The 13634-nt window shown below is 55.2% G+C and overlaps 1 protein-coding gene across 2 annotated transcripts in view; it reads right to left on the bottom strand.

Moving 5' to 3' along the window:
* Window positions 1–904: 904 nt before the first annotated feature.
* PLIN1 (perilipin 1) overlaps window positions 905–13634 on the bottom strand; it is a 34281-nt gene continuing 21551 nt past the window's right edge. For both annotated transcript variants that reach the window (XM_019640028.1, XM_019640027.1), the window contains 9 exons: window positions 13369–13478; window positions 12676–12734; window positions 9595–9799; window positions 7963–8045; window positions 6577–6841; window positions 6128–6300; window positions 3948–4139; window positions 3326–3571; window positions 905–2361 (listed from right to left, as the gene is read on the bottom strand). In XM_019640028.1, coding sequence (XP_019495573.1) covers window positions 2035–2361; window positions 3326–3571; window positions 3948–4139; window positions 6128–6300; window positions 6577–6841; window positions 7963–8045; window positions 9595–9799; window positions 12676–12720 — 1536 coding nt within the window. In that variant the 5' untranslated portion in view covers window positions 12721–12734; window positions 13369–13478 and the 3' untranslated portion in view covers window positions 905–2034. The remainder of the gene's footprint in view (window positions 2362–3325; window positions 3572–3947; window positions 4140–6127; window positions 6301–6576; window positions 6842–7962; window positions 8046–9594; window positions 9800–12675; window positions 12735–13368; window positions 13479–13634) is intronic.

A 13634-nucleotide genomic window follows, 5' to 3' on the forward strand; every position in this document is an offset into this window, starting at 1 on the left:
AAACATATCTGCCACTTAAAATGTCATTAGAAATTTTGAGGGCCGGCCAAGTGACGCGTTGGTTGAGAGCTGGCTTGGGATGCCAGAGGGCCCCGGTTCAGATCCCACATATGAGGGCGAGTTACACTGCCCTCTACAGCTAAGATGCTGAACAACAGCTCAACCTGGAGCTGGGCTGCCAGTGAGCCGCAGGCGACGACAGGTGGGTTGCCATGGGCTACCGTGTGTAGCCAGCAGCCAGCGTGAGCGGCCGTCCAGAAGCCAGCGGCTGATCTGCCTCTCCCGGGAAGAGCGCAATGATGGTGCCAACTTGGGCCTATGAAGCAACATCCTCCACAACTAGACTGAAGAACGAAAGGATAGCACCTTGTCTGTTCCCCTTCCCCCAATTCCCCAACAAAAATCTTTAAACAAAAAAAAAAATTTGAACTCTGATGTAGTAGCAAAATTTATCTTGTGTACAGAGGATTTCTGCAGAAAGGCTATCAAAATTGCCAAGACTCTTTGGCCAGATCTGTATTAGGAAACCCTCAGCCTCAAGGAACAGAAACCACAACCTGAAGTGGCTTGAACAATAAGGTCATTTGTCATCTCAGCTAACAGAGAGACCAGAGGGAGAAGGACTGCAGGGCAGGTTGAGTTAGTGGCAATGTGACAAAGGATCTGGCTTTTCCAGCTCTCCTCTGTGCTCTCACCTTCAGATAGAAAACATCTGGAGAAGGAAGCAAGCATTTAATGATCTATGTAGCTGCAGAGGAAAATAATAAGAAAAACAGAGTTTGGTTTGGGAGCCTACTTGGCATCATCTAAGAATATTTAACACGTAGATACCCTTCGCCCATCAGGTCATGGTTCCAAGTGATAATTTTATCCTATAGATATATCCACACATGTACACAAGACGCTCTGTATAAGGACATTTATTGCAGTACTGTTTGCAGTAGCAAGAAAAAAAAATGGAAACAACCTAACAGTCCTCGACAAGGAAACTAGTTAAATCAATTATAGCATCTACATTGAGGCACCTACTATGTGGCCATTAAAAAGAGCAAGGAGGATTTATGCTAGTGACACAAAAAGATGTCTAAGATGTATTGTTAAGTGGAAAGAGCACCCCCACCTCCACAGCTGTGCGAACGAAGGTGGGGTGTTCCTACACACGTGCTAGCATGTACACAGCCTGTAACTGGAAGATACACAGGTGGCTGGCACCGTGATTGTTTTGTGAAGGGGAACTGGGACCTCAGGGATCCCACCCATTTGCAGTGTTTGAAATTTAAATTAAATGGATGCATCCCTTAGATTTACTGAATATTAACATTTTCAAAAACAGGGCTTGGAATGGTCTATATGGTATAGACTTTATAAGGTGAAGGGTCACCTGTCGTCCCGCCACACTGGGAGTGACAGCATTCCAAAGGGTGAATGCTCAGGTGGGAAGTCAGGGTGCAAATGGGAATGACTGAGCCAGAAGGTGGCGCTACAGAGCACAGGCCAGTACCCGGCCTGGAGAAGCGCAGGGTGCCAGGTACGCAAAAAGTGACGCTATTTTATATAAACACACGAGAGCTTTTACACCTGATTGTTGTTCCTTCAAAGTAGCCTACTGAGAAGTGCGATACTCAGAAATCTGAGCTCAGGGCTTAAACATGCTTGGACCTTCAGGGTCCTGACACGTAACTCATTGGTGGCAAATAGTTTGTCCACAGAAGATGGCTCAAAATCTTGGAAACAGTCAAATGTCATTTTGCAACAAGTTTGGTTAAAGAAGAGCTCAGGTTAGGCCACTAATCTTTCAGTAAAAAGCAAGACATACAATCAAAGAAGGCTGCTGCTCTGATGCTTCTTAAAAATTGGCTCTGAGGGCTAAACTCCAAAAGGATGCTCACAAGATGACGTGTGCCTTGGCAGCATCGTCAGAATGAGGCTCGGGCTGCCCAGGGGGCTACTGTGAAGAAGTCAACGCTCTCTTGGAAGTGCAGGGCTGCTTACGTGCTGGCGACACAGGCCCCGCCGGCTCGCAGGGGGCGGCGCTCAGCTCTTCTTGCGCAGCTGGTTGTACTGCGCGCGGCCCAGGATGGGCTCCATGACGCTGGGGCGGAAGAAACTGTCGCTGACCCTGCGCTTCGGCTTCTCGCGGGGCGCGGCCGGGAAGGCCGGGCGCGATGAGGCAGGCGGGTCCCCCCTGTCCTCCAGGCCGGGGCCCCTCGCACTGCGTAGGCTGCCTCGGTGCTGAGCCGCGCGCAGGGTGGTATCGGGGCCAGAGGGCGGCGCCCCGGACCCCCTGCGCTCCGTCTCAGGGGGCGGGTTGTCGATGTCCCGGAACTCGCTCTCGGGCTCCATCAGTGACAGCCTGGGGAGCTGAGGACCCGACAGCCTCATCAGGGTTCGGCCTGGCCATCGCCTTGCGCCTGCCACCACCACCCCACAACCCCGCTCCCCTGCCTCCTCTGCACCACCCTACCCCCGGCCCCGGCTCCCAGGGGCAGCCATCAGGAGGGCACAGGCCGGGTGGTGGGACAAGGGCCTCGGTCGCAGTGGGATGCGGTGCGCGGGGGAGGTTGCTGAGGTCCTGCTTGCTCTGCCCATCTCCACCATCTAGACACCCAAGGCGAGGCAGACCCCCACCAAAGTTTCCGGACCCCTCGTGTCTCCCCCAGAGGTCCCTCAGTGGGAGGTCAGTGGCTTTCCTGACCTTTCTGGGGCCTGAGTGGCGGGCTAAGCACAGCCCACACAGTGCCCTGGTTAGGTTTCTGGGTCCAAGGCAGACAGGCTGGCTGCCGACCCCTGGCACACCTCTTGGTGGGGGTGGCTGACTGAATGACTCACCCATCCCCCCGCCACACACACACTGCTCTAAGGAAGCCTCCTGCCCTGACCAACCCTCCTAGAGCCTGTAACTTGCTCCAGGAAGGGGCCCAAGGACTCCCAAAAGGGTGGTATTGTCGTCCTTTGGGTTTCTCCTGTTGGCGGCAGGTGACAGAATTGAGACTGAGGCAGCTGCTGCCCCCTGGAACACAGGCCACCCCCAAGGACCTCAGGCAGCCTCCCTGCAACCCCTTCCCAGGAAGCAGCATGCAAACCTCCCCGGTCCTGCAGGTGGGAGCTAAGGGGTGAGGACTAGGCAGTTGGGGCCCCCAGACTGATGGGGAGGAGAGATGTGAGAGAGATTATTAGGCCAGGGTAACAGGTTTCTACGTTCCCAGGGCTGGGAAGGGCCCCAGTCAAGGCCACAGTGTGTCAAAATGCTTTCGGGACACGGAGGATCAGAGAAGGGTCACGGAGGAGACTGGGGGAAGGAGGCCCCGAGGCGGGGGGGACTTACGGGCACATAATGCACTACTGTGTCCACCACGTTGTCTGTGACGCCCTTCAAAGCATCTGACAGGGACATGGCCCTCCTTTTGGTGGAGGAGGCAGGATGGGCTGATGTGAGGCCCAGCATCCTCCCTGCTGTGCCCAGCACAGCTGCAGGTGCCCACGTCACAGCCGAGATGGTGCCCCGGATGGCCCTCTGCAGGGTGTGCCCCACACTGCCCAGGAGGCCCCGCGGGCTGGGCAGGGCTGCTACCTGGGGACCAGAGCAAGGTCAGCGCCTCCTGCAGCACCTCCCCTGGCCCTTCCCCTCCCTGCCATCCCCAGAGTTAGAGTAAGAACATGGACACCTGGCTCCACCACTAGCTGTGTGGCCTTGGGCAGGTCACTTCCCCTCTCTGAACCTGTTTCTTCATCTGCAAAATGGGGACAATCTCTACCCTGCCTCTTGCATGAGTTGTTGGGAGGGTCAGCTGAGACAAGGGCATGCAACTACTTTGTTGGCGGGGCTTCTGGGGCTGAGGTGATGAGTGCTGTCCCCAGATGCCATGTCCCTGTGCTTCTGCCTCTCACCCCTTTGCAGGCTGGGGGACCTTGAGGCTGCAGCACCCCCACTCAGCTCTGGCTCTCACCTCATTGAACTTCTTCTCCTCCATCTCTGGCTCGTCCTCCTCCTCAGTCGTCTCCCCCTCTGTGTCCGTCTGCTCATCACGGTCCTCCTCCTGGGAGGCGGCCATGTTGTGCAGCCAGGGCACCCGCACCTCGCTCTGCCTTCGGGACACCACCTGCATGGCCGCTGAGGCGCCCCACTGGGCCAGGCTGCTCTGAGGGAGTGAAGGCAGAGGCCCCCGTCTTCACAGCCCCCACAGCCAAAGCCCCTCGCCCCAGGTGGGGACGTGAGCAGAGCCCGGCCGGAGCAGACCGTGCTTAAAACTTTTTGAGTGGTGGGCCGGCTGAGTGGCGCGATGGTTAAGAACTGTCTTGGCATGCCAGAGGGCCCTGGTTCGGATCCCACATATGAGGGCCAGTGACACTGTCCTCTACAGCTAAGATGCTGAACAACAGCTCAACCTGGAGCTGGGCAGCTGTGAGTCGCCACGGCGTAGGCTGCAGCCCCTGCGGCAGTGGGTTGCCATGGGCTACCATATGTAGCCAGCAGCCAGCGTGAGCGGCCAGCAGCCGCCGTGAGCAGCCGTCCAGAAGCCGGCGACTTATCTGCCTCGTCTGGGAAGAGCTCAATGATGGTGCCAACATGGGCCAGTGAAGCAACATCCTCCACAACTAGACTGAAGACCAAAACGACAGCAACTTGTCTGTTTCCTTTCCCCAATTCCCAGCGCTGTTCCCATCTCCCCAATTCCCCAATAAAAATCTTTAAAAAAAAAAAAACCACAAAAAAACAAAACAAAAAAACTTTTTGAGTGGCAACAGATGTAAAGTGCACACATCCTCAGCATACAGCTCTGTGAGCCGTTACAAGCACACAAATCGAGACAGAGACCATTTCCAACCTCCCAGAGACTCCCTGTGCCCCCCCCCCAGTCACTATCCCCAAGGATGACCACAGTCTGACTTTCTATCACCACGCATTGGCTTCACCTAGTTTTGAACGGCGGATAAATGGACTCATAGACTGAGTGTATTCTTTCATGAATACCTTTTGCGTTCAGCATTATGTTGTGAGAGTCACCCGTGTTACTGCGTGTTGAAGTAGCCCCTTCTTTTCCATTCCCGTGTAACCGGCCAATGTAGAGAGAGGCCACATTTGCCCATTCTACTGTTGATGGACATTTGAGTTGTTCTCGGTTCTCGGCTAAGGATAAAGCTGATAGGAACATTTCTGACATGTCCTGTGGGGCACATAAGCTCTCATTTCTGTTGGGTGGAATTGCTGGTCGCAGGGCATATGTATGTTTAACTTTAGTAGGTAGTACTTGCAGATCTTTAAAGCGGAAACGTCAAGTGGGCCAGAGTGTCCCATGGGAGGAAACCAGCAGGGCCCTCTGGTAAATAGCCCCCCAGTGCAGTCAACAGAGAGGAACTACTACTCCAATGACAGAACCTGGCGCATAGTAGGTCCTCAGCAAACATTTGCTTGAATGAACGAGCCAGGCCTGACGATGCTTTGAAAAGTATCACCCAAATGATGACTGAAAAGTAGTTCTCTTGTTTGCTGACCTTTATGCTTTAATGTTTTTACTTCCTTTTTGGCTTTAGTTTCTTACTAAAGTTCCTTGTGAAAAAATATCCTGTTTATCTCTGCTAAAATTACACAGAAAGGTGTGTGTGTGGGGGGCGGGGGGAACGACGACGGGGAGACAGCCCTCCCTGGGCCTAGAAAAGGCAGTTTCACCTTGGGTGCAGTGGGGTGCAAATTAGAAGCCTCCAGAAGGAAAATCAGAAACCTGGGGGCGGTCCGGGGCAAGGCCCAGCTGGGGCTCTGTCCCCAATGGAAAGGGTTTGTGTCTTGCTTATTTACAGGTGACATTCCTTAGTGCCTGGACAGCAGATGGGGGTCTCTGTTCCCTCATAGGTGGGAGGGCCCACGTGGGGAATGAAGCGGGGGGGGGGGGACCCAGGGGGAGAAAGGGAGAGACAGAAATGGGAGTGGGGCAGGACCGCCCTAGCAAGGCCGGCCTGCCCTCAGCTCGCATCATCTTCTCCTCCCTGTGCAGCCTAGAGGACTAGCCCTCTGGCCCCGCTAAGGCCTCTGGTCCTTAGACCTGAGGTCCCAGCCCAGGCTGGAAGAGAGGATGTTCCCAGGACAAGTGGCAGAGTCACTGGGAGGTGGGAGGGGCCGGGGGACACTCACCAGAGGAGCCACACCCGGGATCCACATGGCCAGGGCGTGGCCCTGCTTCAGCACCCGTGCTGTGGTCTGGAAGGTGTGTTGAGACAGGGTGTTGGCCAGGGCCCCAACCCTGCCCACCAGGCTCGGCTTGGCCTTGGGAGGCTTCGGGGCCGCCTGACATCCTGGAGCAGGGCCTGGGGAGGAGTTTGGGGGGAGAGAAGACGTTGCAGATGAGAGGGGCAGGGGAAACCTGGGCTGGGTCTAGGGTTGGACAGCAGCTGTGCTAGCTCCACCACGAGCTGCTGGTGATTTGGGCAACTCACTCTCCCCACTTACAAACGGGGCTGAGTAAGGACGGGTCCATCTGGAAACCCCGCTGGGCCTGCCCTGCACGACAGCAGTGGCTGGATGAGCCCTTGCTGATTTTGCTCACTCCCCGGGAGGGTGCGCCAGCCCCTAAGGGCAGATACCTGGCTCTTCCTTGGCTGGGGGGAGCAGGAGCTCGACCACCTTCTCCACACCGCCCAGGGCCAAGTCGGCCCCGCCGGAGGCCAGCCGGCCGGCCCGGGTGCTGGCGGCATACTCCGCGGTGTCTTTGGCCACGCCCCAGGCGAGCTCGCAACCCGCCAGGGCGGCCCCCAGGACCTTGTCCGAAGTGCTGGCAATGGGCATGCTGATACTGTTCCTGGCGCTGCGGAGGCGGGTGGAGATGGTGCCCTTCAGCTCTGAGGCGATCTGGGGGAAGCGGACGAGGGTCAGGCGCATTCAAGGCCCAGGGGGCTGGCACCACTATGTGGGCACCTGGACTAAGCTGGGCTTGAAGGAGAAAGAGTCCAACCATCCGCGGGCTTCTGTGCATTGCGGCTGCCTGTGGAGATCCTCGCCATCCTGCGAGGATCCCCCCAGGGGAACACCTGTCCTTGGTAACACTTGTCCTGATTCCCTCGTGCATCTAATCTTCCAAGTTCCCCTACTGGCTCCTCTGTCCTTCCCTCAGAACACTGCTCCGAGGCCCAGCTGCACTGACAGTGATTTACAGACATGCTTGTTCCTACAAGTTCTGCGCTGAAGGAATTTGTCTTTCTCTCCTGTTAACCCGGGACCTCCTATGTAACAGAGACATTGTCCTTCCTCTGGAAAAAAAGCAGCGGGGGCGTGAAAAGCACGGGAGCCAAACAGACCCGCTCTCACGTGGCCTCCACGGTAAGGCTGTGTGGCCGGTGGGAAGTCACTAGTTTTCTCATCTGTACAATGGGGACCACCACCCCATCCCAGAGGGCCGACAAGAGGATTACATGAAACGGCTCTAGAAATCACCCACGATGGCCCCTGGCAGAGGGTAGGGCTCAGTAAATGTCTGTGGGACAGATGAGGTCAGACACTGAAGTCTATTCCCCAAAGCACCTGACGTAGCCCTGACCACAGCAAATACCCAATGACTACGCCTATGTCTCCAGGGGAAGTGCCTTTTCAGTCTCCTGGCCCATAACGGGTTGGATCTTGAGGACATGGGACTGCACTCCTGGGATGTGATGAGTGTGGCCCATGCTCCTAGGGGGCTCTAGTCCCCACGTGCTCCAATGCATGCCCATGAGGGCAGGGAATCAGGGTCAGGGGACCCACTCCAAGCTCCTGTTTGAGTTTGCCTCTGGGCTTGGGCCTGCTGCTCCCTGCCTTCAGTTGGCTCCACAGAAGCACGTTGTGTGGCCTTTGGGGCAGGCAGCCGTCACCAGGAGGGCACTTGCCATAGAAAGGAAAGACTCGCAGTCATGGCATCATCAGCTCGCGCCCTCTCCTCCCCCGAGAGGCAGTGATAACGAAGTACGGGGCCCGTCAGAGAACAGGGAAAGGCTCACCTTTTCAGGCGGGTACTGGAGGGCCGGGATCTTTTCCTCCAGGTGGTCCAGGCCTCGGCAGGCCAGCTCGTTGGCAGCTATGACTGGAAGCAAAGGGCCATGGTGGGGTGAGCCCTGCCCCCAGTGAGGACCCAGGAGTGACCGCTGTGCCAAGGCAGGTGCCTGGGAGCCCTCAAAGCCCCCAGCCCTGCTGTCTCCAGGGCATCTCGGAACCTGAGGCCCTCTGCCACCTTTTGGCCCCATCTGCTGTGACTCCCTGAGATCAGGCTGGTTTCTTCCATCTGTGTGGGGACTCTGGTGCCAGGCAGACCTACACTCAGCCCAGTGCCCGCATCTGCAGTGTGTGGCGCCCAGCAAGTCACAGCCTGCCTGACGCTCACGTCCTCCTTGTCAAATGTGGATTAATGGGGCCTCCCTTGCAGGGCTGCTGTGAGGAGAAAGTGACGGAAACTATGTGGATCGGCAAAAAATCCTGGGGTCTCCATCCTTCCCCGCCCTCCCGTCTCAGGGTGAGCATGAGGTGACGAGTTCCCAGCCACAGCCCATCTAGGCCCCTGACTATCCATGGCCCTTCCTTTTAACCTCTAGGAGTGAGATGGTCAACAGTGGGAAGAGGCTCACAGGGAACAGGCGCTCTCCCCAGGGAGCGGGGCAGGTGCCAGGGGAGGCTTCCAGGAGATACTGCCCAGGAGCTGCCAATGGCTAGGCTCTACTGCCACAGTCGTGGAGGTCAGTTTTAAAGGACACTTATCTATACTTTCATATGTTCTTTCTCGAGCTATCTTATTTTTCTTCACAAACATTCTTTAATAGAGCGCCCAGATGACTTAGCCATCTTCTGATTGAACAAAAGGAGACCCAGGGACATCAGCTGTGGAGCACGCAGGCAGGGAGGCTGGCCCAGGGCCTGGGTCTTCCTTACGTCTGTCCCCTCCTGTTTGCTGTGTGGAAACCTCAGACACCCGCAGTTCTCTCATCAGGACAGTGGGAGGTCCTAGACTTCTTGGTGCTGCTGGAATTTCCCTCAGCCCTGTCAAGAGCTGTGCCTTGGAGACCATGTTTTCAAATGGGGATAGGTCTGGTAAGGCTGCATGGACAGCTGTCCTCCACTTCCAGGACCCTGGCTGGTGGCTCTCTGCTGCCCCTGCCGGTCATGAGCTGGTACCATCAGCTGCTGGGCCCAGAGGGCTTCCCCCGCCCCTGCCTCTGCATCTGTACCAGACGCAGCTAGTTCCTGCAACTGCTACTGCTGCTGGATTTGGAGCTAAAGTGGGTGTCTGGTCCGCCCGGGCCCACCCCCACCCGGGGCACCCACCACCGCCCACACAGCTCTGCCCATTCTTTGGTCCATCACTGTTATCCTGGGAAAATGCCAGCTGAGCACCGATAGCTGAGAGGAGCTGTATCTAATCTATCCATATCTATACCCATATCTGTATCATCTATATCTATAGATGAGAAGACTATGTAATGAGCCCGACAGATAACAAGGCGGACCGACAGACATATAAGTAGACAGACAAGCAAGCTGTGAGGTGATCAGACAGACTGAAAGGCGGACATATAGACGGGCAGGCAGGCTGTGCGCGCCAGTGAACAGGCTGGCAGCCTCCGAGTGCCCCGAGGACTCACACTGGGTGGACAGCCTGCGGACCACCGGCTCCATGCTCCAGGCTGCCAGGCTGCTGGCGCCCTGCACGCCTTTCTCGTAGGCATTGCACACAGAGGCCACCAGGGGGTGGGCTTCCTTGGTGCTAGTGTAGGTCTTCTGGACGCACTCACAGGTGCCGCTCACCACCGGCAGCTGCAGGACCCGCTGCAGCACGTTCTCCTGCTCCTGGCAGGGAAGGAGGAAAGGCGTTGGGGACGTCCCACTCCCCTCCTGCCACCGGGAAGGCAGCCCAGGGCCACGGAGCCCACTGGGGAGGCCCGCGTGGCTCAAGTGACCAAGGAGGAACCCAGGCCAGAGTTCTCTGGACGCCCCACAGAGGAAACAAGTCAGCCTGCCACGCTCTCTGGCCACAGGCCAGGCTCTGGAGTGCTGCGGGGGCAACTGCCCTCCTCCAGGGGCCTTCCAGTCCGCCTCACTCCCACCTGCTGGTAGAGAGCAATGTGTCCGCATGTCTGTCTGGAGTTTTGGGCCATCTTGGTTTGGTGCCTTTCTCTAAATAGTTCTCTGGTGTTCCTGCAACAGTGCCCCCCTGCCTGTGAATAGACCGCTCCCCTTCCCTCCCACACCCCTCCTGTTTGGAGAAAAGCCACCCCAAGACACAGCTAGAGCATCACTTCTGTGAAGCTTCCTGACTCTCCCCCTTCACATCAGAAGCCACCGCTTCCTTCAAAGGGCTGTTTCCACATTTGTCACATGATGCTGCGATCATGTGTGTACCTGTCTCTCTCCCAGTAGACTGTCATCTCTGTGTCCCCACTGCCTACCTAAAGCCTGCACAGTACAGTTAGTTGAAGAAATGAACCATGGTCAGGGCTGCACCTAGTAGGTGTAAGTTTAGATCTGCCCAACTGCACAGAATCACGGACTCTCAGGCCTCCAGGGGCCTCTGCAGCAAGACCGCTTCCCACCGTCTCGGTGGGAGGCTTGTGCGTGGACATCTCCTTGGATAGAGCTCGCCCCTCTGAGAGTGGCCTGGGCCCCTTGTTGGACGACGCTGCCAAGCTGAAATCACCTCCACCCTCTGCCCTCTGCAACACTGAGCACATCTATTTTGTCATTCATGGGCTGGCCCTTTACACATTTGAAGGAAGATATATCTCCCTTCGGGGGTCCTTGTCCATACTAAATCGCTCCAGTTCCTAGCTTGGACTCCCCCCCCCCCCAAGTCTGGTGATCTCCTCAGGACACGCTACTGTTCGGCGTTGCCTTTCTTACAAACACAGCACTCAAATTTGAAGACAGCGCTCCAGGTGTGGTCTGAGTACGTGGGGCATAGTGACACCAGCACTTCTCATTATTGGGGTGCTGTGCTTTTATCAACCTTTGGCAGCGGTCACATCATTAAACTTTAGGTCACCTACGAATCTTAGTGAAAAGATACTGGTCTTTGAGTAAAAGAATGTGGGTTCTAGTCACGCTGAGGGAAACACCGCCTGAGTGCCACTGTGTTCCAGGTACCGACTGGGTGCTTTGGTGACATGGCCTCATGTAAGTCCCACAGCGACCCTCTGAGGTCAGCATTATCACCACCGCTTTGCCCATGAGAAGGTAAAGGCTCAGAGATGTGAAGTGACTTACCCAAGGTCATACAGCTAGAAAGTGGCAGAGCCGGGGTTCTGATTCAGGCCTGAAACGGCGTATCTGGGGTTTGTTAAAAATACCACAAGGTGGGGAATAGATGAGGGAGGATGAGGCAGGACTGGCTATGGATTAATGGTTGTTGGGGCGAGTGAAGGGTATTCTATTCTGCCTACTCTTATGAATGCTAAGAGTTCTCCACATAAACAATAAAAAGAGGACAGTGCCCAGGTCTGACTCAGACGCTCAAGCTCTCTGCAGCTTTGAATTTGCATGGCTCTGCTAGGAGGCGAGGACCTAGCCTCTTATGTACATAGGAGCTGGGAGACCCATTAGGGAGATGTGTACGCACACCAGGCGACAGGCTATGTTGCATCTTGCAGGTGAGTTTGAAATTTGAACCAGAAAAAGGCTATGACTGTAAACAGAAAACATTTTCTTTAATGTTCTGGACAGAGTCTTCAGGGGTGGTTTTAGGCAAAACCAAAGGGGGAGAGAGATCCTGGGAAGCGAATAAGCCACCACCTGTTAGGAGGGCTTACCTGTGCACTTGGCCATTTATGCCTCTCTCTGTTTACAAGTCCATACAAAATGGAACACAGTGATGCCTAGTGCAAAGGGTAGCTGAAGCCAAACTTGGGGCAACAGGGGCATTGTGTGGGTTCACAATTTTTTAGTTTCACTAACAATCTGAACTGTGCCTGAATCAGACAGGCCTTGCTAGGAGGCATCGGGTACACCTAAACGTGTCAAAGCATTCCGAGGCACAGTGGAAACTAGGCTAGACACACAACACTGGACACCCTGGCCCTCTAACCGCTTCCCACATAGCAATAGCTTCCCACATGCAGCAGCACGGCCTGTGCACCTTGGGACTCCACGAGGTGCCATTTACGTAGACCAGAACCACAACATGAATGACGCCCTGCAGTTACAGAATGCAAAGGCTCAGTGCTGAATGGACATTCCTCCTGGGAGGACAAAGCACGGGCTCTGCGCCAGTTCCCTCCATCTCCTTTCCCGCCCAGCCATTTTTCTGTCCTTTTCCTCTAAGATGCGTAGTTTTTAACAGGCACCTTCCCTTCCCCACCCCAGGTCCTCTACCAGCCCCCTGCAAAAGGCAGTGAGGGCAAGAATAACTAAGATGTGGGGCGGCCGGTTAGCTCAGTTGGTTAGAGCACAGTGCTCATAACACCAAGGTTGCCGGTTCAATTCCCACATGGGCCACTGAGATGCACCCTCCACAACTAGACTGAAACAACTACTTGACTTGGAGTTGATGGGTCCTGGAAAAACACAATGTTCCCCAATTAAAATAATAATAATAATAATTAAGATGTAACAGTCAATGAACTTGACTATCACCCGGACACATCTTGCTCTAAGTCCCCTGGGCTTCCCCTACCTACTCCTTCTTCCCCCATCAACTATCCACCCCCATCTCATATAAGCCCGTTACTTACGGGGAGGTCTCCATCCAGCAAGGCTGGGCTCTTGTTGACTGCCATTGGAGCTCTTCAAGCTGCAAAGCAGAGAGCCCCAGGTCCATCAGAAAACCCTCAGCTTTAGATCCACAGGGTCAGTCCCCCACCTCTCACGGCCACTGACTGGACCCAAGCTGCCTGGGAGCTTGAGTTCCCTGAACAGGAGGCATTAGGTTGGAGGGTGAATGTGACAGACCTGAAGCCACTTCCTGGAGCCCCAAAGCCTGCTTGTCAAGATTGATGTTTCTTACAAGAAGAGTTCAGGGTAAGCAGCGAAAAATGAAGGTAGTGTTAGGAGAGAAGAGGCTTTAGAAGTTTAGGGTCTCTTAGATGAGGGGCCAAAAGAGACTGAAAAAATAGGTTTCACGTTTAGCCTTTTTTTTTTAAATGAAAACATTTTGTCTTAATTCCTCTCTTTTTAAGCAAGCCTATCTGCCAGTCTGCCTCTCTACGCTAAACCAGGTGAGAAAGTAGTCACTCTTAAAACTAGCTATTTTTTGGCTGCATTTTGGAAAAGCTAGCGGCCCCAGACTATCTACCTTACACTCTTGGTCATTCACCTTGCAGGCCTCTTCATCCTCAGTAACATTCCCAGGAGACCCTGACCCTCAACTTCTTTTACTTTCAGAAACCCCCCAGGTAAGGCAGATGTCCTGTGACCCCCACACTCACTCCAGCTGATGCCGCCTCAGTCCCACAGAGCCCAGGCTGCGGTGCCTCCTCCAGCGCGAAGAATTCCACTTGCTCTGAGGAGTCCCGCCAATGCTACTAACACCTCCCAGCTAGAGGAGGGCAGAGAGGAAAAGAAAGCCGGGTCAATTCGTTGTCATGGTTATTTGACCCAGGGTCCCCTGGGCATAACCTAACTTCTGTAAGCTTTAGCCAAGTGGGAGGCAGATCGCAGGGCTGGAGATCCATGCTCAGAGGAGTGACTATTC

This window comes from Hipposideros armiger, unplaced genomic scaffold (genome assembly GCF_001890085.2).
Source record: "Hipposideros armiger isolate ML-2016 unplaced genomic scaffold, ASM189008v1 scaffold_48, whole genome shotgun sequence".
NCBI classification, from domain to species: domain Eukaryota; kingdom Metazoa; phylum Chordata; class Mammalia; order Chiroptera; family Hipposideridae; genus Hipposideros; species Hipposideros armiger.